A 24,988-nucleotide genomic window follows, 5' to 3' on the forward strand; every position below is an offset into this window, starting at 1 on the left:
TGCAGCTCTCTTGGCGGCGAGGCCCCAGTGCAGGCGCCAGGCTCACTCTTGATAAGCGGTAGGTGGGGGTGTCGGACAGCTTGGCTCTGTCTGTAGGGAGGATGGATTGGAATCTCCACTAAGAAAAACAGAGAGAATCGCTAATATCAGAATCTCGGTAGGTAAAGTATGAGATCCTTGTCGGAGTACAATCTTCCTCCCCTAGTCTGAATGCATAGAGTGTAACACAGAATATTTGACCCCCCCCCCCCCGTGTACTCATACTGTACTGTATAGGGAGCACCTAGAAGTGAGTACACAGACAGGAGGAGCCGTGCATTGCTGGAACACTGAATGTCTCCAGGAACATCCGACCCCTGCTGTCTATAATCCTCATATCTGAGCACTCTTGACCACATCACTCCCCCCCCCCCCCCCCCTAGATACAGAGAGGGAAGACAGGACAGCGGCAAAACCGGACATGCAATAAATTACCTTCTTCTGCTTTGGTTGAGGTCGGGGGGTTGCTCTTCTCTACACCCAGGGGGCTTCGGGGCTGGAATATTCGGGGTCTCTCCGATTCGCTGAGTGTGAAAAGACGCTGGGGTGCAGGATGGAGAACTCTCCTCTGTTTTCACTAAATAAATACGAATCACAGATTGTTGTGATGCAGAAAGACGTCTGAGCAATAAAACTGGGGTACACCATCACCCCCTTATCCAGGCCAGCATTACACTGTCTATCATTATTCATTTATATTGATTATATTGGCATTCGGCATATGGCCGGTATATTCTCCCTCCTTCCCATACAGGACCGTACTTTTCCCTGCTAGGGAGGGTGGAACACAGGGGGAGCCTGCATAGGTGACAGGTACACTTTACCACTGCAATGTTTTATATAACTCACATCACAGCTTCCAAGGAGAAGAGAACCAGACCAGCAGGACCTCCACTGACTAATGAGGCCCTCCTGGGTCATATATGGATCAGGCTAGAGATACAGCACAGCATCCAGTCCTCTATATGTAAATGTGGTGAATGACGCACCTTCAGAACACAGTCGGATGTTCTCAGCGTCCTCCAGATTCTGGCCAGGAGAGGAGCCGCCCAGCAGGAAGCCCGGGATCTCATTTACCAGCCTCATCAGCGCCCCCAGGTGACTGCTGCTCTTCGCTGACTCTGGCAAAAAAGAAGAGAAAGTGAAAAACCAAGATAAGGAGGAACTCTGAACAAAATGTCTACCCCAGAATCAAAGGTATTATATCAAAGGTACACTGGTCACTACCGCCCTTCCACCCCACATCCCGTACATTGTCCATGAGCCCCCTTTCAATCCCCCTTTACACCAGCCATTGTGCGCCTTCAACCCAGCCATCTATAAATCAGCCATAGTGCCCCTTATACCCACCCTCTCTACATTGGCTAAGGTGTCCTTTTCTACCCCACCCACTCCTCTCTTCAACAGCCATAATGCCCCTTCGACCTCACCCTCTCTATACAAGCCCTAGTGCCCCTTTCACAATGCCCTCTCTACATTGGCCACAGTGCCCCTTCCACCCAACCCCTCTACACTGGCCAAGATTTGTCTTCCACCATGCTGTGTCTACATGGCCCATAGTTTCCCTTCTACCCCACCCATCGTGCCCTTCCACCCTGCCACAGTGCAACATCTATACCACCCTCTCCACTGGCCAAGCTGCCCCTTCCACCCCACCATCTCTAAATTGGCCAGTGTCCCTTCGATCCCAACCTCTTTACACACCATAGTGCCTTTTCCACCCACCCTCTATACTCTGCCCAAGGTATCCTTCTACCCCACCCCTCTACAACAACTATAGTGTCCTTTCAATACCAGCTACAGTACTTCTTCCACCCCACCTTCTTTATACTGGCCATAGTGCATCTTCCACCCCACCCTTTCTATACCAGCCATGGTGTCCCTTCCACCCCGTCCGCTTTCTACCGGCCATGCAAATTATTCCTTCAAGCAACTGTGCATCCAGGATGGTTTGAGTATAATAAACACACAGCCTAATACTAATATTAAACAGCTACTGTCTCCCACTAACCAGAAATGAATACACCCCCCCTTTTTTTTATATGCAAATAAATGCAACATGCATCTCCGCCACTAAGAAGACTTTGCTTTGTTTCAAGCTAATTCAGTGGAGGTTTTTTGCCTTTTTTTGTATTTTATAATAAAAATCTACTAAAAAAAATTAACCATGTTCTTAAGCCCAACCAAAGACCCAAGAAAAAGTAGAGCACTGAGGCTCTAGTAAGTGTGAGAAGCAAAGGGGACAAGATCACAGGGCACACAGTGGACTTCCAGATCCAAGTCTTCCCAACAAAAAAAAAGGGAGCCTGTCCCTATGATAAAGGGTAAGGAGAGGGACAATGGCCATACAGGAGCCTGTCCCTATGATAAAGGGTAAGGAAAGGGACAATGGCCATACATGAGCCTGTCCCTATGATATAGGGTAAGGAGAGGGACAATGGCCGTACAGGAGGCTGTCCCTATGATATAGGATAAGGAGAGGGACAATGGCCGTACAGGAGCCTGTCCCTATGATATAGGATAAGGAGAGGGACAATGGCAGTACAGGAGCCTGTCCCTATGATATAGGATAAGGAGAGGGGCAATGGCCATACAGGAGCCTGTCCCTATGATATAGGATAAGGAGAGGGGCAATGGCAGTACAGGAGCCTGTCCCTATGATATAGGATAAGGAGAGAGACAATGGCTGTACAGAAGCCTGTCCCTATGATAAAGGGTAAGGAAAGGGACAATGGTCGTACAGGAGGCTGTCCCTATGATAAAGGGTAAGGAAAGGGACAATGGCAGTACAGGAGGCTGTCCCTATGATATAGGATAAGGAGAGGGACAATGGCAGTACAGGAGCCTATCCCTATGATATAGGATAAGGAGAGGGGCAATGGCCGTACAGGAGGCTGTCCCTATGATATAGGATAAGGAGAGGGGCAATGGCAGTACAGGAGCCTGTCCCTATGATATAGGATAAGGAGAGGGGCAATGGCCGTACAGGAGCCTGTCCCTATGATATAGGATAAGGAGAAGGATAATGGCCATACAGGAGCCTGTCCCTATGATAAAGGATAAGGAGAGGGACAATGGCCGTACAGGAGCCTGTCCCTATGATATAGGATAAGGAGAGGGGCAATGGCAGTACAGGAGCCTGTCCCTATGATATAGGGTAAGGAGAGGGACAATGGCAGTACAGGAGCCTATCCCTATGATATAGGATAAGGAGAGGGGCAATGGCCGTACAGGAGCCTGTCCCTATGATATAGGATAAGGAGAGGGACAATGGCAGTACAGGAGCCTGTCCCTATGATATAGGATAAGGAGAGGGACAATGGCAGTACAGGAGCCTGTCCCTATGATATAGGATAAGGAGAGGGGCAATGGCCGTACAGGAGCCTGTCCCTATGATATAGGGTAAGGAGAGGGGCAATGGCCATACAGGAGCCTATCCCTATGATATAGGATAAGGAGAGGGGCAATGGCCGTACAGGAGCCTGTCCCTATGATATAGGATAAGGAGAGGGACAATGGCAGTACAGGAGCCTGTCCCTATGATATAGGATAAGGAGAGGGGCAATGGCCGTACAGGAGCCTGTCCCTATGATATAGGATAAGGAGAGGGGCAATGGCCGTACAGGAGCCTGTCCCTATGATATAGGGTAAGGAGAGGGGCAATGGCTCTACAGATCACAGTCCAGTGCCCGGGAACCCTCCAGAGGACTTTGGTTGAGTGAGGAGCTGGGATAACCCAACCTCCTAGCATGGTACTAGGGATATACAGGGATAAAAACTCATACATGCACAATAGTCATGTCTGCCTAACCTCCTCCCACGTTCCCCGGAGTCTCCTTCTCCTTGTCTAGAGATGGGACATCGGCAGTACCCCGGGCTGGGAAAGGCGGGAGGTCCCCTCCTGAAATCAGGACAAAGTGTGATAATCAGAGAGTTCAGAGTAACACAACCTCCTGGTGTGCAGGAGATTCCGAGAGAACTCACCGCCGAGACTGAACCTTCCGAGAGCGCCGCCGTCCTCCCAGAGCTCCGCCTCTTCATCCTCTATGCGTGATATCAGACCCGGCTTATCCAATAGGAATCCTGGAACAAGATGAACAATATGAAGACCCTCCATGTCACACACAGCAGACAGCGCGCATGCGCTAGTCAACGTCATAAAGAGCAGAAAAAAAATTAGATTTTTTACTTACTGTAAAATCCATTTCTCTGATGTTCATTGACGGACACAGCTCCTGATCTTCTTAACCACTGGGTTATACTGCCCCCTACAGGAGGAGGACACTAGGCAGAAAAAAAAAAAAGTCTGGCTATGCCTTCGGGCAGTCCCAGGGGGGTATACTCCCTCTCTCTGCTATAGGTACTGATTTTTGTTACAAGCAGTGTCTGAAGAATTACAACTCCTTAGAGAAGTGGGTGCTGTGTCCGTCATGGAACAGCAGAGAAGTGTATTTTACCAAAATCCCATTTTCTTTTTTCTTTTTTTTGACGGACACAGCTCCTGATCTTATTAACCATTGGGACTTCCCAAAGCAGTGTTAAAACATGAAGGGTGGGAACAGTGAAAAAAAAATTCCCAAGGCTTAACTATAGCCAACCAGGTAAACAGGAGATGAACCAAAATAACTGGAGCCCACCTGAAAAGAACATAACACCCTCAAAGAGGACCAGGTCCCCTAAACAGCAGCCTGCAAAACCTTGCGGCCAAAGGAAGCATCCGCAGATGCCAACACATCCACTTTTTAGAACTTTGTGAAAGTGTGCACCGACGACCAGGTGGCCGCCTTGCAAACCTGCGTCACTGACGGAAGGCCCAGGAGGCACTGAGCGCCCTAGTAGAGTGCGCTTTCAAAAAGGGAAAGGAGGAACCTGACCTCTGATGGAATAGGCCTGAATCAACGTCTGTCTAATCCATCTGGAAATTATCGCAGAAGAAGCGGACAACCCTTTCCAAGGCCCATTCGTGAGCACAAATAGGGAGTCTAACTTTCTAAAAGACTCCGTAGCTGCCAGGTACACCCTAATTGCCCGGACCACATCCAAGGCATGCAAGGCAATTTCCTTCGGATGTTTTGGCCGGGGACACAGGGAAGGCAACACAATGTCTTCATTCAAATGAAAATCAGAGACAACCTTTGGAAGGAACGACGGACGGGGCAAAGAACCACCAAGTAAGGTGAACGACAGGATAACGCAGCCAATTCCGACACCCTGTGTGCAGAGGTGATAGGCACCAAAAAGGCCACCTTCTGGGACAGCGTAAGCAGGGGAATTTCCAGAAGATTCTCACGAGGAGGCTTCCGGAGGACTGAGACCACCAAATTGAGGTCCCAAGGCGGCAATGGAGACCGCACTGGAGGAGCCAAGTGCCTAACTCCCTGAGGAAAAAGAAAAGTACGCACCAGGGAGTGTTTAGCCAAAGGCCGTTGAAAGAAGACTGCTAAGGCCAACAACTGGCCCTTGATAGTACTCAAGGCCAGTTTCTGCTCAACCCCCATTGAAGGAAGGTTAAGATCCGAGCCACAGAAAAAGAGCAAGGATGAACCCCAAGAGACTCACACCACGCAATGTACGTCTTCCACGTACGATGGTAGATGTTTCTAGAAGTAGATTTCCTAGCTTTTAAACAGCGTTGGAATCACAGACTCAGACAAACCTCTATTCATCCGCTATTTGGCGTTCAACAGCCAAGCTGCCAAAGGCAGCGACTGCTAAACAGGATGGAAGATTGGTTCTTGGGACAGCAGATCCTCCCTGAGAGGAAGCTTCCAAGGAAACTGGCCTCGCCGGGCTTGGTACAGCGATCTGGCGACCAGCTGCACCAGATCGGCGTACCAAGCCCGGCGAGGCCAGTCCACGGCCACGAAGATTATCGGAATCCCGTCTGTTTCAATCCTGCGTAGAAGTCTTGGCAGAAGCTTGAGAGGAGGGAAGGCATAAATCAAACGATACTGACCCCACGGGGCCACCAGCAAGTTTGTGGCGTCCGCCAGAGGATCCCGCGACCGAGCCACAAACCTCTGCACCTTTCTATTGCAGAGGTTTGGCCGAGACTTCAACAGATCCACCTCAGGGATGCCCCACCGGAGACCCAACTGATGAAACACCTCCGGATGAAGGGAACCCCTCCCCTTGGTCCAACGCCTGCCGACTAAGGGTAGTCCGTCTGCCAGTTTTCCACCCGGGAATGTGAACGGTGGAGAGGACTAGAAAGAACCGTTCTGCCCACCTTATAATCTTGGCTACCTCCAGAGCCACCAGGACACTTCTTGTGTCCCCCTGGTGATTGACATAAGTCACGGTCATGGCATTGTTTGATTGAATGCACACTGGACATCCCTGAAGACGATCCGTCCAATGTTCCAGGCACAGTCTGATCGCTCGGAGTTCCAAGACATTGATCGGTAAGTCTGGACTCTTTCAGTGTCCAGACCCCTGAGCAGAATTTTTGCTGAGGACGCCTCCCCAGCCGGACATAAAATAAGAACATGGTTGCACACCACCACGGAATCCAATGAAGAAAAAGTTCCTTTATTCACATAAGTGGTACAAGGTACAGCAGGGTAGGACAGTAGACGTGTTTCAAACGACTGCTACGTGCTTGTTCAAGGCTGGCATTCATGATGACCACTGTCTAATACAAGGGGAGGAAGGATTTGCCCAGCCGAAGCACCAGAAAACGAAGCCACCATATCAGGTACTCTTTCGTTCCCTGGCTCAGCCAGATCTGATTGTCCAGAGACTGTGGATACCTATCCCATTTGCCCAGAATCTCCCTTTGTGGGGACCTCGTATGGAACTGTGCAAATGGAACCGGCTCAAAAGGTAGACACCATCAGGCCCAGCACCCACATACAAGTCCAGAGGGATGACCATCTGCTGGACAGCAGGAGACAAATTGCAGCCTGCAGTTTCTCGAGCTTGTCCAGAGGAAGGAGCACTCTGGCTAAGGCTGAGTCCAGAGTCCGACCAAGATAGCCTAGTTTTGTGGACGGAACCAAAGCAGACTTCTGAAAATTCAGAATCCAGCCAAACTCCCTCAGAGTTCGTATGGTGATCTCCAGGTTTTCCACCAGATTAGTAGGAGACTCTGCTCACAGAAGGAGGTTGTCCAAGTAGCCCAGTACCGCGATCCCCAGTTGGCGTAACAATGCTAGCACCGGGGCTAACACTTTTGTGGCGAGACCAAAGGGTAACGCCAAAAACTGATAATGCTCCTCTCCCACGAAAAAGCGGAGGAAGCGCTGGTGACCGGCACATATTGGAGAATGTGAAGGTAAGCATCCTTGATGTCGATAGAGGCAAGAAAATCCCCCTGATGCAGGGATGCCACCACCGTGCGAATGGACTCCATTCAGAAATTCTGCACCCGCACAAAGCAGTTCAGTGCCTTGAGGTCCAGGATTGAACGCACCTTGCCTTCCTTAATGGGAAATGTAAACAGGTTTGAGTAAAAACCTTGAAAACCTTCCGATGTCGGAACCGGGGCAATCACCCCTTGAAGTAACAGATCTTGGCACTGCCCCAAACAGACCCCGTAAGCGGTCTGAGGACAGGCGCAAGTTGGAAGGAGAGAACCTTGCCGAGGGGGAGGGGGGTATAAGAGCGAAACGCAATCTTGTAGCCGGAACGTATGACTTTGTGGACCCACTTGTCTTGTACCAGGGAAGTCCACGGGTCCGGAAACCAGTGAAGATGCCCCCCACCCCCCAATACGGATAAGGGTGCACCTTCATGCTGAAGGAGCCTTGTCCGTGGGTCTGGACAAGCCCGCTCTTGACTTGCCAGACCAAGTTCACTTGGATCCACCAGAGGAGGCCCTGAAAGGCTTTGATCCCTTGTCAGTCGCCCGAGGGACGAAAAAACTTCTTATGAGCCGAGAAGGATGGCCCACGTCTACAACGAGGGTCCTTGCCCTTACTAGCCTGCAGAAAAAAGGCACTCTTCCCCCACCCCGTTAGACCCTTAATGATGTCATCCAGGGTAGCTCCAAACAGGCGATCTCCTTCAAAAGGAAGATCAGTCAAGGCCTTTTTAAAAGTCTGGTCCGTAGACCAACATTTGAGCCAAAAAATACACCGAAGGACTACTGCTGAAACAGAGAGCCGGGCCACTAGGGGAGCCGCATACACAGAGGCATCACAGATAAACTGCAGCCCCTCGACCAATTGATCTGCCAGCTCAGCAAAGGCAGGGGGGAGCTGCTCCCCCTCCAGGCACAGAGTAAAAGCACCAGGGCAATGGTAAATCCCGGCCTCAGTGCCGAACCAGCCACAGTATACATATTGCGGGCCAAAGCCTCCGCTTTCCTATCAGCCGCATCCTTAAAAGCCGGGCACTCTTCAACCGGAATCATGGTTGCCTTGTTCAATCTAGAGACCAGGGGGTCTGGATGGCTTGTGAGTGCCAAAGGGAACCAACGCCTTCATCGGAGCTTCAGCTGCGTCCTCCATTTTCAAGGTCCCACGCATGGATACAATCAGTGCATCCACCAGCGCCTTTTCGTGTGCGTCTACAGGAGTGGAGGAATCATCCTCACTATCTGAGAACTCCGGGCACGTGGTCGCAGACCCAGCAGACTGACCCACATCGCAGCGGCCAAATCAGATTCAGGATCTGAGGAGACAGATGAGGCAGGGGAAGGCAGGGGGTGCTTTTTTGCTAGCCCGTCGCCCATAAACCACCTCCACCCGGAACACAAAGGACTCCAGGACCGCCATAAGTGCATCGATGGATGGTTGGGACCCGGAGGGCCCCAAAGCCTCAGAGGGGATCCATGAGTCAATAGGGGGACACCACAAAAAAAAAAAAATGTAAAAATAGGGAATAAGGGAGACCCCCACTGCTCCGGCAGCACCAATCGGTCGCCAGTAACAGAGCACCTAATGGATCCTCGGCAGAGAGCTGACTCACCACCCATCAGAAACAGCCTACAGCCACCAGGATAATCTGCAATTCACGTGCGGTAATCAGGAAGTGAAAAGATCCAGTAGTCAGCACCAGGGGATGAGGAGGGGCTCCCACCGCCCATAGGGTGTCATGGCTACCACTATTTTCAATGGCAAACCACTGCAAAATGCCCGCCAGACTACACAAACATGGCCGCTGTGCATTGAGCACACAGGCTACAGCAAAATGGCGGCATCATGAGGCTCTCAGGGACCCAGGAGGGATCCCTAGGCCTCAGAAAATAGGACAGGCAGGAAGGTGGGCCCCTGGCAGGAGCCCTCACCAGGTATAGCCCCCCCCCCCACAGCCATTCAGCTGGTCGCCGGTGGCAAGCCCTTTCCGCCCCCATTACCAGCAAAGCACCCTGCCCTTACCCCAGGAGGTGGACCAGGCCACCCCACAGCCCCAGAGCAAGTGAAGGGAGGGGGGGGATGGTTTGATTTGAGATAGCACACAGGGACCACCATGAGGGGGGGTGCCTAATGGGAAGGAGGGGAACCCTTGGGTCCGACCGTCCCAAGGAGGGGCCCATGTCCACTCCAAACCCTTCCAGGGGGAGAAGGAGGACAGTTACCATACCAGGAACCAGGAGGGCACTGCTCCAGACAGGGCACTGCTCCAGACAGAACCTCCTCTCCTAAAAAATGGGGGGCTGTCGGCCAGGGGGAATGCTGCGACTTGTGACGAGACCCGGTCGTATGCGACCTTGTGAGGCATTTAACTCGCAGGCCAGCCCCCGTCTGGTGATGCTATCACGCGGCCGATGTAGCGCGGAGCTGAGGTCTGTGCGTGCTTGCTGGCCAGACTGGGATCACCACTGGATCTAAATTATCCAGCTCATCGCCAAGTCCGGCAGTTGATTGCAGATCTCACAGGAAAAATCCAGGAGAAAAAAAATCTATCCAAAAAGAAAAAACTGCCAGGACCAGAGATCCCAGCAAGGAACTAGGTCCTTACTCCTGACTAGGCAGAAAAAAACTGAGTACTTATAGCAGAGAGAGGGAGTATACCCGCTGGGACTGCCCATAGGCGTAGCCAGACTATGTCTGCCTAGTGTCCTACTCCTGTAGGGGACAGTATAACCCAATGGTTAAGAAGATCAGGAGCTGTGTCTGTCAATGAACGAAAGAGAAAAAGAAAAAAAAAATACCTGAATGACCAGAAAGCTATCAATGGAAAAAGTTCAGATGGGACAAAGTTATTGGCAAGTTTAATTTAACTGTAAATGATTTGATTCACAGATACAGATAAAAATGACTTCCCAGAATAACATAGTGCCAAGATATTCCATAGCACTGTATTAAAGACTATGCTTAGGATAGAGGATAAGGGACTAAGGATAAAGGGGGGGCTGAGACTAGTCCTGTGGATCCCATATGGGAATAACGCCCATAAATTGGGCTTCAGTCTGGGGTGGAGCTACCACCAGAAAAAAAATATGGGAGCAAGGGCTCCATGCACTTGGTCTCCTGGGGGATACAGTGGTTTCTATCCATCTCGGTCACAACACAGGAAGTGAGCATGAATCTTTCCATGGGGTTCCAACCATCCCCCACTCCAGTTCCAATCGATATAAATGAAAGGTTTTGTCCAGGGAGACAATATCGGACACTCTGGATATTTGTTGGATTTAGAACTTACCGAGAGAGCTCAGAGAGCGATAATTGTCCATCATGACCTGGCAGTAGAGACCCTTCTGAGGGCCCTCCAGAACCTCCCACTCCTCTTTGGAGAAATACACCGCAATGTCATCGAAGGTCAGCTGCAGAGAGAAGAGGAACAGCGGGGGCTCAGCTTAGAAACACAACTTCTGGGCAGAAGGCCAACTGATATCTCAGACCTGAAAGATGGTCACAGAGCTCCACCCCCCATAACACAAAGAAAAGGCGGAGTGAAGCTTTACCTGATTTTTTACCCCGGAATTTCTCCACAGAGGTCCCACCAGCTCTTGACGATCAGTCGCAGGGAGACGCAGCTCCACCTCCTGGTAGAAAACAAGAAACGTTAGTAAAGTTCCAGAATAGGAGACCCTGGTGTTCATATTGGGAATTACCCACCTGTACCTGGGGGGAAGATTTACAGAATCCGGGGAGAAAACAATTGGCGCACTAAAATAAGTCTCCCCAGTTACTGCCACCATGTATTGTATTATGTGGTTTGGATGATATGCAGGTGGCCTTACAGATAAATCATAATGGTAATTGGTTGCAGATGTATTAATACAGATCTCTGACTGATGGGGATGAGAGTATACTGCTTAGTGTCTGTAGGGAATATCAGTGTGTATTTATGTCCCCAAGCACACATTTCGTTTAATGGTCTCCATCAAACCAGAGCAAACAGGGTCAAGCTTGGTGAGAAAGAGACAACTGTTGGAGCGATTATTCGCAAATGGAAGAAAGACAAAATAACCGTCATTCGCCCTTGGTCTGGGGCTCCATGCAAGGAAGTTCATGAGAAAAGTGTGGGATCAGCCCAGAACTACATGGGAGGAGTTTGTGAAGGATCGCAAGGCAGTTGGGACCACAGTCACCAAACAAATCATTGGTAACACTACGCCGCCATGGTTTAATATCCTGCAGAGCTTGCAAGGTCCCCCTCCTCAAGAAGGCATGTACAAGCTCTTCTAAAGTCTGCCATTGAACATCTAAATGATTTAGAGAAGGATTGGGAGAAAGCGCTGTGGTCAGAGGAGACCAAAATTGAGCTCTTTGGCATTAACTCAACTGGCCATGTTTGGAAGGAGAAAAGGGCTGACTATGACCCTAAGAACCACTGTTCCTGATCTTTGCTGACAGTATTATGACAGGAAATGTACCAGGGGATTGGAGGAAAGCTAACGTGATAATGATATTCAAAAAAGGGCAGAGGCATGTCCCGGGAAATTATAGGCCTGTCAGTCTGACATCAATAGTATGTTAACTTCTGGAGGGGATGATAAGGGACTATATCGTAGAGTTTGCTAAAGACATCATCATCAGCAGTAATCAGCACGGGTTTACAAATGGGCGTTCTTGTCAAACCAATCTCTTAACATTCTACGAGGAGGTGAGCTGTGAGCTAGATAGGGGGAGACCAGTGGATGTGGGGTACCTGGATAGGGGGGGGGGCAGTGGATGTGGTGTACCTGGATTTCGCTAAGGCGTTTGATACAGTTCCCCACAAGCACTTAATTTATAAAATAAGGTCTGCAGACATCGACCGCAAGGTCCGCTCTTGGATACGGAACTGGCTAAAAGGGCGTGTCCAAAGGGTGGTAATAAACAGCGCATACTCAGACTGGTCTGGGGTGGTAAATGGGGTCCCCCAGGGCTCAGTCCTGGGACCAACCTTGTTCAATTTATTCATAAACGGCATTGAGGACGGGATCAGTAGTTCTATATCAGTTTTTGCCGATGACACAAAATTGGGCAGGGCAATAACTGCACAGCATGAAGCAGATATCCTACAGAATGACCTGGACAAAATAACGGAGTGGGCGACGACATGGCAAATGAGGTTTAATGTGGAGAAGTGTAAGGTTTTGCACTTGGGGACTAAAAACATAAAAGCGTAATACACTTTAGGGGGGGAACCCTTGGGGGAATCAAAAATGGAGAAAGATCTGGGAGTCTTGGTAGATGATAGACTAAGCAACAGCATGCAATGTCAAGCGGCAGCTGCCAAAGCCGACAGAATATTAGCATGCATAAAGAAAGGGATGTATTCCAGAGATAAGACTATAATCCTTCCACTTTATAAAACTCTGGTCCGACCGCATCTGGAGTATTCTGTCCAGTTCTGGTCGCCGGTCCTCAGGAGGGATGTGTTGGAGCTGGAGAGAGTCCAGAGAAGGGCAACTAAACTGATTAGGGGATTGGAGGACCTTAACCACTTCCCGCCCGCCCTATAACAGAATGACGGCGGGAATGTGGTTGTGTTATCCTGACCGGACGTCATATGACGGCGGCAGGATAACACAGCTCTGGGCGCCCCCCGGGGGCGCGCAGAGCGGCGATCGGTGATGCGAGGTGTCAGTCTTACACCCTGCATCTCCGATCTCGGTAAAGAGCCTCTGACGGAGGCTCTTTACCATGTGATCAGCCGTGTCCAATCACGGCTGGTCACATAGTAAATAGGAACAGCCGTTGATCGGCTTTCCTTCGTTCATGCCTAACAGGCACGAGTAAAGGAGCGCCGATCGGCGGCTCCCCTGACAGGGGGGGGGGGGGGGGGGGGGTTGGTCGGTACTGGTAATCAGATCATTGATTACCAGTGCAGACCCTCGGGGGGGGGGGGGGGGATGCCACTAGATCCACCAGGGATGCCCACTATGACCCCAGGGATGCCCACCATGACCCCAGGGATGCCCACTATGGCCACCAGGGATGGCAATCAGGGCTCAGGGAGCCCCCCATTGCCCTCCCCATCAGTGCTGCCCGCCAGTGTCCTCCCTATCAGAGCTGCCCACAAGTGCCCATCATTGCCATCCTTTAGTGTCGCCCACCAGTGCCCATTATTGCCCACCAAGGCCGCCTATCAGTGCCCATCAGTGCCGCTCCATCAGTGCCCACCAGTGCCGCCTATCAGTGCCCATTAATGCCCGTCAGTGCCACCTATCAGTGCCGCCTATCAGTGCCCACCAATGCTGGATATCTGTGCCTACCAGTGCCGCATATCAGTGCCACCCCATCAGTGCCACCCCATCAGTGCCTCCTCATCAGTGCAGTCTCATCAGTGCAGTCTCATCAGTGCAGGAAAAAACTTATTTATTTACAAAATTGTATAACATAAACAAAAAAACTTTTTTTTTTTTTTTCAAACTTTTCGGACTTTTTTTATTTGTTTAGCAAAAAGGAAAAAACCCAGAGGTGATCAAATACCACCAAAAGAAAGCTCTGTTTGTGGGGGGAAAATTACATAAATTTGGTGTAGGTACAGTGTTGCATGACCACGCAATTGTCATTCAAAATGCAACAGCGCTAAAAGGGGAAAATTGGCCTGGGCAGGAAGGGAGGGAAGTGCCCTGTATTAAAGTGGTTAATTATGAGGAGCGTCTGCAATCGCTTGATTTATTCTCCCTGGAGAAGAGACGCCTGAGAGGGGACATGATAGCAATTTATAAATACCTCAATGGGGATCTCAGCATAGAAAAAAAGCTATTTAGTCGAAAGCATTGCATGAGGACTCGAGGGCATACAATGCGATTAGAGGAGAAGCGTTTTAACCTCAGGCAACGCAGGGGATTCTTTACTGTCAGGGCTACAAGAGTGTGGAATTCTCTACCACAAGAGGTGGTTTCTGCGGGAAGTATGGTGGCTTTCAAAAGACTCTTAGACTTACATCTCATTGATCAGAACATTCAGGGGTATGAGAGATGATTACGGCCACACACACCTACACAGGGGGAACTGGATGGACTGTTGTCTTTATTCAACCTCACCTACTATGTAACTATGTAACATCATCCCTACAGTCAGGCACGGAGGTGGAAACATTATGCTTTGGGGTTGTTTCTCTGCTAAAGGTACAAACCGACTTTGCCACATTGAAGGGACGATGGCCTGGGGCCTTGTATTGTAAAATCTTGGATGAGAACCTTCTTCCCTCAGCCAGAACACTGAAGATGGGTCATGGATGGGTCTTCCAGCATGACAATGACCCAAAACATACTGCCAAGGCAACAAGGAAGTGACTTAAAGTGGAGTTCCACCCGTTTTTTCAACAATACAAAAATTGCTTTTATTCCCCAAATGATCACAGTATTGGTGACTTTTTTTTTTTTTTCTTGCTCCACTTGCCCTGTTGCTAGGGGTAAGCAATTTTCTGCCTCCTTCGGCGCCGCGGCGAACTATGTCATTTCCAGCGCCGCAGGGGCTCCTGGGAGATGTGTGTCATCATTCCCAGGAGCCGTGGGAAAGAATCATTGCATTTTTTTCAAAACCGGAAATGACGTTTGGTAGGCGGAGCTAAGCACCATGTTGGAGAAGGGAAGACGAATATTGTGTTACCATAACACAGAAGAAGCAGCGGCTGTAGAAGAGTCTACAGTGTACTGCATGTTTAGAAAAGGAATGATGCACTTCTATCCATGAGGACATCAGACAAGCTAAGATTCATCTTAGTGCTGTTATGGGTGTTGTGCTTGTCTGTGTGCTTTGTGAGAGGAGGAGGAGGGGGCAGGCAGGCACGATTAGTGTGTGCAAGGTGAGGTCCTGTGTCTTTCTGTTTGTCTGTTTGTCTCTCTCTCTCTCTCTCCCCCCCTCTGTGTGTGTGTGTCTCTCTATCTCTCTCTGTCTGTCTCTCTCTCTGTCTATCTCCCCCTCTGTGTGTGTGTCTCTATCTCTCTCTGTCTGTCTCTCTGTCTCTCTCCCCCTCTGTGTGTGTGTGTGTGTCTCTCTCTCTCTCTCCCTCTGTCTCGCTCGCTCTCTCTGTCTCGCTCTCTCTCTCTCTGTCTCGCTCTCTCTCTCTCTCTCTCCCCCTCTGTCTCGCGCTCTCTCTCTCCCCCTCTGTCTCGCGCTCTCTCTCTCTCTCCCCCTCTGTCTCGCGCTCTGTCTCGCGCTCTCTCTCTCTCTCCCCCTCTGTCTCGCTCTCTCTCTCTCTCCCCCTCTGTCTCGCTCTCTCTCTCTCCCCCTCTGTCTCGCGCTCTCTCTCTCTCTCTCCCCCTCTGTCTCGCGCTCTCTCTCTCTCTCCCCCTCTGTCTCGCGCTCTCTCTCTCTCTCTCTCCCCCTCTGTCTCGCTCTCTCTCTCTCCCCCTCTGTCTCGCTCTCTCTCTCTCTCCCCCTCTGTCTCGCTCTCTCTCTCTCTCCCCCTCTGTCTCGCTCTCTCTCTCTCTCCCCCTCTGTCTCGCTCTCTCTCTCCCCCTCTGTCTCGCTCTCTCTCTCCCCCTCTGTCTCGCTCTCTCTCTCTCCCCCCCTCTGTCTCGCTCTCTCTCTCTCCCCCTCTGTCTCGCTCTCTCTCTCTCCCCCTCTGTCTCGCGCTCTCTCTCTCTCCCCCTCTGTCTCGCTCTCTCTCTCCCCCCTCTGTCTCGCTCTCTCTCTCTCTCTCCCCCTCTGTCTCGCGCTCTCTCTCTCCCCCTCTGTCTCGCGCTCTCTCTCTCTCTCTCCCCCTCTGTCTCGCGCGCTCTCTCTCTCTCTCTCTCCCCCTCTGTCTCGCGCTCTCTCTCTCCCCCCCTCTGTCTCGCGCTCTCTCTCTCTCTCTCCCCCTCTGTCTCGCGCTCTCTCTCTCTCTCTCCCCCTCTGTCTCGCGCTCTCTCTCTCTCTCTCCCCCTCTGTCTCGCTCTCTCTCTCCCCCTCTGTCTCGCTCTCTCTCCCCCTCTGTCTCGCTCTCTCTCTCTCTCTCTCTCCCCCTCTGTCTCGCGCTCTCTCTCTCCCCCTCTGTCTCGCGCTCTCTCTCTCCCCCTCTGTCTCGCTCTCTCTCTCTCTCCCCCTCTGTCTCGCTCTCTCTCTCTCTCTCTCCCCCTCTGTCTCTCTCTCTCTCTCTCCCCCTCTGTCTCGCGCTCTCTCTCTCCCCCTCTGTCTCGCGCTCTCTCTCTCCCCCTCTGTCTCGCGCTCCTCTCTCTCCCCCTCTGTCTCGCGCTCTCTCTCTCTCTCTCCCCCTCTGTCTCGCTCTCTCTCTCCCTCTCCCCCTCTGTCTCGCCCTCTCTCTCTCTCTCACTCTCTCTCTCCCCCTCTGTCTCGCGCTCTCTCTCTCTCCCCCTCTGTCTCGCTCTCTCTCTCTCTCTCTCCCCCTCTGTCTCGCTCTCTCTCTCTCTCTCCCCCTCTGTCTCGCTCTCTCTCTCCCCCTCTGTCTCGCTCTCTCTCTCCCCCTCTGTCTCGCTCTCTCTCCCCCTCTGTCTCGCTCTCTCTCCTCCCCCCCCTCTGTCTCGCTCTCTCTCTCTCTCTCCCCCCTCTTCCTCGCTCTCTCTCTCCCCCCTCTGTCTCGCTCTCTCTCTCTCCTCCCCCCTCTCGCGCTCTCTCTCTCTCCCCCCTCTGACTCGCGCTCTCTCTCTCTCTCCCCTGTCTCGCGCTCTCTCTCTCTCTCTCCCCCCTCTCTCTCTCCCCCTCTGTCTCGCGCTCTCTCTCTCTCTCCCCCTCTGTCTCGCGCTCTCTCTCTCTCTCTCTCCCCCTCTGTCTCGCGCTCTCTCTCTCTCTCCCCCTCTGTCTCGCGCTCTCTCTCTCTCTCCCCCCTCTGTCTCGCGCTCTCTCTCTCTCTCTCTCTCCCCCTCTGTCTCGCTCTCTCTTTCTCTCTCTCTCCCCTCTGTCTCGCTCTCTCTCTCCCCCTCTGTCTCGCTCTCTCTCTCTCCCCTCTGTCTCGCTCTCTCTCTCCCCCTCTGTCTCGCTCTCTCTCTCCCCCTCTGTCTCGCTCTCTCTCTCTCTCTCTCCCCCTCTGTCTCGCGCTCTCTCTCTCTCTCCCCCTCTGTCTCGCGCTCTCTCTCTCTCTCTCCCCCTCTGTCTCGCGCTCTCTTCTCTCTCTCTCCCCCTCTGTCTCGCGCTCTCTCTCTCTCTCCCCCTCTGTCTCGCGCTCTCTCTCTCTCCCCCTCTGTCCTCGCGCTCTCTCTCTCTCTCTCCCCCCTCTGTCTCGCGCTCTCTCTCTCCCCCTCTGTCTCGCGCTCTCTCTCTCCCCCTCTGTCTCGCGCTCTCTCTCTCCCCTCTGTCTCGCGCTCTCTCTCTCCCTCTCCCCCCCTCTGTCTCGCTCTCTCTCTCTCTCCCCCCCTCTGTCTCGCTCTCTCTCTCTCTCTCCCCCCCTCTGTCTCGCTCTCTCTCTCTCTCTCTCCCCTCTGTCTCGCTCTCTCTCTCCCCCCGCGCTCTCTCTCTCGTTCTCTCTTTAGATGTATTCTTGTATGCTTATTTTATTGTATTTTTTGATCATATACAGTATATGTAAATAAAATATTTTTATTTTTTGTAAATAAAAAAAATTTAATAAAATTTTAAACATAATAATTGACTCTGTCTCTTTATCTTTCTCTCTCTCGTGGGCGGGAGGTCGGCTGCCCTGGGCGTCTGTAGCTTGGGAAGTGAAGGGGGCGCTACCAGGAGTGTTTCTGCAACTATTAGCTGACAGAAGAGAGCGGGATGTGCTCTCTCTCTTTCCTCCCCAGCTTCACACTCCTGTTACTGTAGCGCTCATCAGATCGGGACTGTCAGATCGGGATTTCTCCTCTTTCGGCTCCTCCTCATCTTGATATGTCAGAGTGGAGAGGAGCCTAGGAGATGCTGATTGCTAAACCTTTGGCACGGACAGCTGGCGGAAGAGATGCGGCTGCTGTGCTGAAGGGAAGAAGATTGCGGCTCAGGGATGCCACTGGTTGTCAGATCAGGACAATACAGAGTTTGATTACGTGTCCCCTACACACATTGTTTGCTTTAAGGAGAGGGGGGTAACAAATACTGTAAAGTCCCGATCTGACATCCAGTGGCATCCCTGAGCCGCAATCTTCCTCCCCTTTCTGCAGCAGCATCTCTCCCGCCAGCTGTCCGTGCAAAGCTTTATAAATCGGCTTCCCCTAGGCTCCTCCTCCGCTCTGACATATGAAGATGAGAAGGAAGGAGCCTCAGAAGAGGAGAATCACAAATCAATGTGCCGCGCTGTATCTGAGGTCTGCCTGCTGGAGGAAAGCTGCAGCCAAGCCGAGGGAAGGGAGAACTGCACTGGGGACACCAGGGAGGGGGGGGAGAGAGGGGAATGAGAGTATTTGTACTAGGAGGGGTGGGGAGAAGATGATTACTTCTAGGTTGGATCAATATAGGGGGGGGGGGGGTATTTGTGCTGGGATGGGAAATTTGAGAGGTGACAGGATAACATTTTTTCTAGCAGGGAAATTGGGGAGGGGGGTGCTAGGAGGGGTGATTTGTGCTGGGGGGGGGGGGGGAGGATTCGTGCCAGGAGGAGGGATTTGTGCTGTGGGGGGAGAATTTGTGCAGGAGGGGGGATTTTTGCTGTGGGGATGGAGGGAAGAGGATTTGTACCAAGAGGGGGGATTTGTGCTGTGGAGATTGTGGGGGGGGGGGAGGTTCTGTCTAGGAGGGGGGATTTGTGCTGTAGGAATAAGGGGAAGAGGATTTGTGCTGGGGGGACGGACGGGGGGGGGGGAGGATTTGTGCTAGGAAGGGGATTTGGGGGGGGGGGGGGTTGTGCTAGAAGAGGTGATGGGGGGATTTGTGCTAGGATGGGGAATTATGGCGCTGTTAGAAATGGGGATGGGGGGAATGCTTGTAGGGATGATTGGGGGTATTTGTGCTAGAGGGGAAAATTGGGGGGAGGATTTGTGCTAGGCGGGGGAATATGGTGGGATGTGCTAGACGGGATATTCGGGGGGTTTGGGATGGGGGGAAGAGGATTTGTCCTAGGAGGGGGGATTTGTGCAAGAAGGGGAATTTTTTTGGGGGGAGGGGGGGTTTGGGGGAGAGGATTTGTGCTAGTAGGGATAATTGATGGGTATTTCTGCTAGGAGGGGAGGAGGACTTATGCTAGGAGGGGACATTTGGGGGAGGGGAAGATTTGTGCTGGGAGGGGGGAGGATTTTAAGAGGGGAGAATTTGCGCTTGGAGGGGAAATTTTATGGGGGGGTGCAGTTTGGTGTCTTCGCCCTGGGCGCTGGATGGCCTTGTCCCGGCAATGCTTGCGGAAGATAGATTATGTGCGCCCCCCCTCACGCGGCGCCAAGGTACATTTAAAATTCACGGTGGAATTAAAGGTGAAGGCTCGGTTCACATTTATGCGATGTGGGAAGGCTGCGAATTCGCGCCTGTTCCCGCATCGCACACGCACCCCCGGCAGTTCACACTGCCATATGCGATACGCTGGGGGTGTCAATGTAATCTTAACGACACCCCCAGTTTGATCGCATATCGCAGTGCGATCGTGCAGTTCGCACAGGAGCGGATCGCACAAGTGTGAACCGCTGTGCGATCCGATCCTGATGCGGCTGCAAAAATGCCTCCTGTGCGTCTTTGCTCCGGGTGCGATGCGAATTTAGCCATACAAACTGTATGGCTAAACTCGCACCGCACAGCTGATCGCATGTAATGTCGGAGCAGTGCGCTCTGACATGACATGCGAACCCGGCACACGCAGAAGTGTGAACCGGGGCGAAGTGAAAATCTGTTTCGTCAGCTGCAAGTGAAAATTAGCAATACTGTAAAAAATAAATGGATATATAAAAATATTAAAATATATATATATATAGATAGATAGATCTCTTAGATAGATAGATATATATATATATATCTATCTATCTTCTAGATTGTAAGCTTTAACGAGCAGGGCCCTCTGATTCCTCCTGTATTGAATTGTACTGTAATTGTATTGTCTTCCCTCACATTGTAAAGTGCTGCGCAAACTGTTGGCACGATATAAATCCTGTATAATAATAATAATATATATGATACAGGTATGTTTAACATAAACAAAGTTAGCCACAGTAACAATGTATTAGACATTCATGTGATTTCAATTCTCACCAGAGACCAGCACAGCAGTAGCTGTGTTGCCATAACAACAGGGTGGGACCTTCCTTTGGAGGTGCATGCTGGGTAACCAGCAGCACCTATTGTAGGAAGTAGTAACATGTGGGCTTCACACGCCCACAATTAAGATGGGAGCCCCCTGCTGAGGAAAAATCAAGGTTAGTTTATGAAGAATGTCATTTATAAAACATTATTTCCTTTAAGTAGATAGGAAAACAATTACATTTAGCCAATGCTGTGATCATTTGGGGAATAAAAGCAATTTTTATAATGTTGGAAAAACGGGTGGAACTCCACTTTAAGAAGAAGCACATTTCCAGACCTTATTCGTATAGAAAATTTATGGAGGGAGCTGAAACTTCAAACTGCCAAGTGACAGCTTAAGGATTTAGAGAAGATCTGTAAAGAAGAGTGGACCAAAATCCCTCCTGAGATGTGTGCAAACCTGGTCACCAACTACAAGAAACGTCTGACCTCTGTGCTTCCAACAAGGGTTTCTCTACCAACCACTAAGGGGATCAAATACTTATTTTACTCCCTGAACTGCAACTCCATTTATAACATTTGTATCATGTGTTTTTTCTGGATTTTTGGTTGATATTCTGTCTCTATCATATAAAATACACCTATGATAAAAATTATACACCCCCCATTTCTTTGTAAGTGGGCAAACTTACACAATTTGCAGGGGATCAAATCATTAATTTTCCCCACTGTACACTGCGACACTCCGGGCAGGAAAAGGTGGGGGGGGGGTCTGGTATTGAAGGGGTTACACAGGTTCCTGCAGATGACATCACAGTGACATCACACATACCTAGGTAATGGTCTCACCTGTGTCACAGTGTCTAATAGCAGAGGCGGGCAGCTGTGGCTCTTCGGGGGTCTCTGCGGCTCGCACATCGGACTCTCAGGCCTCTCCCTGGACTTCATTACTTCTTCAGGAGTCTCATCATCAACCTGCAAAACAACCACACATAGTTACAAAGTTAGTGAGGTTGAAAAAAGACATCAGTCCATGTAGTGAAACCTATGATGTGTGCGTGTGTTTGCTGTTTACCGTACACTGTATACCCCTGTATGTTGTACATTGTATACCCCTGTATGTCGTACATTGTATACCCCTGTATGTCGTACATTGTATACCCCTGTATGTTATACATTGTATACCCCTGTATGTCGTACATTGTATACCCCTGTATGTCGTACATTGTATACCCCCTGTATGTTGTACATTGTATACCCCTGTATGTCGTACATTGTATACCCCCTGTATGTCGTACATTGTATACCCCTGTATGTTGTACATTGTATACCCCTGTATGTCGTACAATGTATACCCCTGTATGTCGTACATTGTATACCCCCTGTATGTTGTACATTGTATACCCCTGTATGTTGTACATTGTATACCCCTGTATGTCGTACAATGTATACCCCTGTATGTCGTACATTGTATACCCCCTGTATGTTGTACATTGTATACCCCTGTATGTTGTACATTGTATACCCCTGTATGTTGTACATTGTATAACCCTGTATGTTGTACATTGTATAACCCTGTATGTTGTACATTATATACTCCTGTATGTTGTACATTGTATACCCCCTGTATGTTGTACATTGTATACCCCTGTATGTCGTACATAGTATACCCCTGTATGTTGTACATTGTATACCCCCTGTATGTTGTACATTGTATACCCCTGTATGTTGTACATTGTATTCCCCTGTATGTTGTACATTGTATTCCCCTGTATGTTGTACATTGTATTCCCCTGTATGTTGTACAATGTATAACCCCTGTATGTTGTACAATGTATACCCCCTGTATGTTGTGGTCTTTAAGGTGCCCATCTAATAGTTTTTTTAAACTATCGATGCTCCCTGCTGATACCACTGCTTGTGGAAGAGAATTCCACATCCTTACTGCTTTGACAGTGAAGAACCCCTTACGTATTTTAAGGTTAAACCGCCTTTCCTCTAGTTTTAGTGAGTGGCCACGTGTCTTATTGTATTCCCTTTCTCTGAATAGTTTGTTCCTTATGCTAGGGTCGCCAGTACAGTATTTGTACATTGATATCATATCCCCCCTCAATCGTCTTTTCTCCAGAGAGAATAGGTTCAGTGCTTGTAGTCTTTCCTCATAGCTGATGTCCTCCATTCCCCTAATTATTTTTGTTGCCCTTCTCTGGACTCTCTCCAGTTCCAGCACATGCTTCCTGAGGACCGGTGCCCAGAACTGGACAGCATACTCCAGATGTGGCCGGACCAGAGTCTTGTAGAGCGGGAGAATAATCTCTTTATTTCTGGAGTGAATCCCCTTTTTTATACATCCCAGTATTCTGTTGGCTTTGCTTGCAGCAGCTTGGCATTGCATGCCACTGCCAAGCCTGTTGTCTACCAGTACCCCCAGATTCTTTTCCATCCTAGACTCACCCAGAGGTTCCCCCCCAGTGAGTAGCTTGCTTTCTGGTTTCTGGCCCTCAAGTGCATTACTTTACATTTTTCAACATTAAACCTCATCTGCCATGTAGTTGCCCACCCCGTTATTTTGTTCAGGTCCGCTTGTAAGGTTTCCACATCCTGCATAGAAGATATTGGCATACCTAATTTAGTATCATCCGCAAATACTGAGATTGTACTAGATATCCCCTCCTCTAGATCATTTATGAATAAATTAAACCGGATTGGTCCCAGGACAGAACCTTGGGGGACCCCACTTTCCACACCCGCCCAATCCGAGTACTCCCCATTAATCACCACCCTCTGGACTCTCCCCTGGAGCCAGTTCTCTATCCAGGTACTCACCCTATGGTCCATACCTACCTTCCTTAGTTTGTACAGTAAGCGTTTGTGGGGAACGGTGTCAAAGGCCTTTGCAAAGTCCAGATACACCACATCCACAGGCTTACCTTTATCTAGATACACCACATCCACAGACCTTCCTTTATCCAGATACACCACATCCACAGGCTTACCTTTATCTAGGTGGCAGCTCACTTCATCATAGAAGGTTAATAGATTGGTTTGGCAAGAACGATTTTTCATGAATCCATGCTGATTACTACTTATAATACCGTTTTCATTACTAAAGTCTTGTATGTGGTCCCTTAACATCCCCTCCAAAATCTTGCAGACTATTGATGTTAGGCTGACCGGCCTATAGTTACCCGGGATATATCTCGGCCCTTTTTTAAATATTGGTACCACGTTGGCTTTTTTCCAATCAGCTGGCACCATACCACACAAGAGTGTCACTTAACTGAACCCCCTTCCAGGGCTGCCGAGGAGCCCGGGAACCGGAACCCAATCACAGCTTCCATCAGAGGCTTCTAACACAGGGATCTGTTTCATGGCAGAACCCCCCCCCCCCCCCCCCACAAACCTCCCCTTGCAGACTGACCTGATCTTCCTGGGGACGGCTCCTTATTAAAAGAGAAGATGATGTGCCGGTCTCAGGGACATCCTTACTGACTGGTATGTTTGTAATCTGAGAAGATCCAGTGTGTGCAAAAGTGTCAGCGCCATAAATATCCCGAGTCAATGGCAAGCTTAATATAGAGTCAGCAGCACCAGGGATATCCTGAATCACTGGCCTGCTTGGTAATACTGAATGAGAGTCAGAAGCGGGTGTACCAGTACTGGAGACATCCTGAGTCACTGACATGCTTGTCGTTTGTAAAGAAGAGTCGCTAGCAGAGCCAGAACTGAGAAAATCCTGACGCTCTGGTTCGCTTAATACTGCAGAAGATGGGGAATCCTGAGGACTGGGGATATCCTGGTGAACTGGCTTGTCGTTCATTAAGGCAGAAGATGAGGAGATAATGGAGGTGACAGGAGCAGCTACATCAGGATTCTCTGGTTTGTGCGTTAATTCCGACAATGACAAGTCACCTGGCCTGGGGACATCCTGACTAGCTGCCCCGCTCAGTAATGCTGAAGGAGAGTTTTTACTGCTACCAGGTTCAGGGACATCCTGATTCACAGCCATGCTGGTTATTAATAAAGATAATGCATCGCGTGCAGTGCCGGGACTGCTGACATCCTGATTCAATGGCTTGCTTGATAATTGTTCAGAAGAGGACATGTCACTCCCGTTCCTTGGCTCGGGGACACCCGGATCTCCTGCTGTGTTTGGTAATACTGAGGATGACAGGTCTTCAGAATTGTCAGGTTTATTCACATCCTGATCACCTGGCATGTTTGTAATTAATGCTGTGCCAAGGCTCTCTGACAATGAAGATGATTGGTCACCAGCAGGGTGGAAGATATTCCGATTCCCTGCCATCATCTTTAATGGAGACGACGTTCCGCTGGAGACATCTGCGTTGACTGGCCTGCTCTCCTTCTCCAGGAAATTCAATATGATCTAAAAAAAAATAAGGAAATGGAGTCACTCAGATACTGGGAAGGGAAGAGAGGACATGCCTGTCGGACATGAAGCTGGGGTGGAGCACAAGTAAATGGGGGGAGCATGGGAGGGTCTACAGCAGGGGGGACTTGCCTGTAGGAATTGGGGCTGGGGTGGAGCACAGGGAAACAGGGAGGAGCATGGGAGGGTCTAAAGA

The 24,988-nt window shown here is 50.3% G+C and overlaps 1 protein-coding gene across 1 annotated transcript in view; it reads right to left on the minus strand.

Annotated features, from left to right (window-relative positions):
- The window catches only part of LOC309556611 (uncharacterized protein), a 72,916-nt gene that overhangs the window by 27,019 nt on the left and 20,909 nt on the right, over nt 1-24,988 (minus strand). The window contains 10 exon segments of the mRNA XM_082259047.1: nt 4-118; nt 475-542; nt 544-616; nt 1,029-1,160; nt 3,851-3,940; nt 4,024-4,122; nt 10,630-10,750; nt 10,892-10,972; nt 21,252-21,377; nt 23,824-24,789. Of these exon segments, the coding sequence (XP_082115173.1) occupies nt 4-118; nt 475-542; nt 544-616; nt 1,029-1,160; nt 3,851-3,940; nt 4,024-4,122; nt 10,630-10,750; nt 10,892-10,972; nt 21,252-21,377; nt 23,824-24,789 (1,871 nt within the window).

Source organism: Pelophylax lessonae (assembly GCF_965119305.1).
Source record: "Pelophylax lessonae genome assembly, chromosome: 5".
Lineage (NCBI taxonomy): Eukaryota > Metazoa > Chordata > Amphibia > Anura > Ranidae > Pelophylax > Pelophylax lessonae.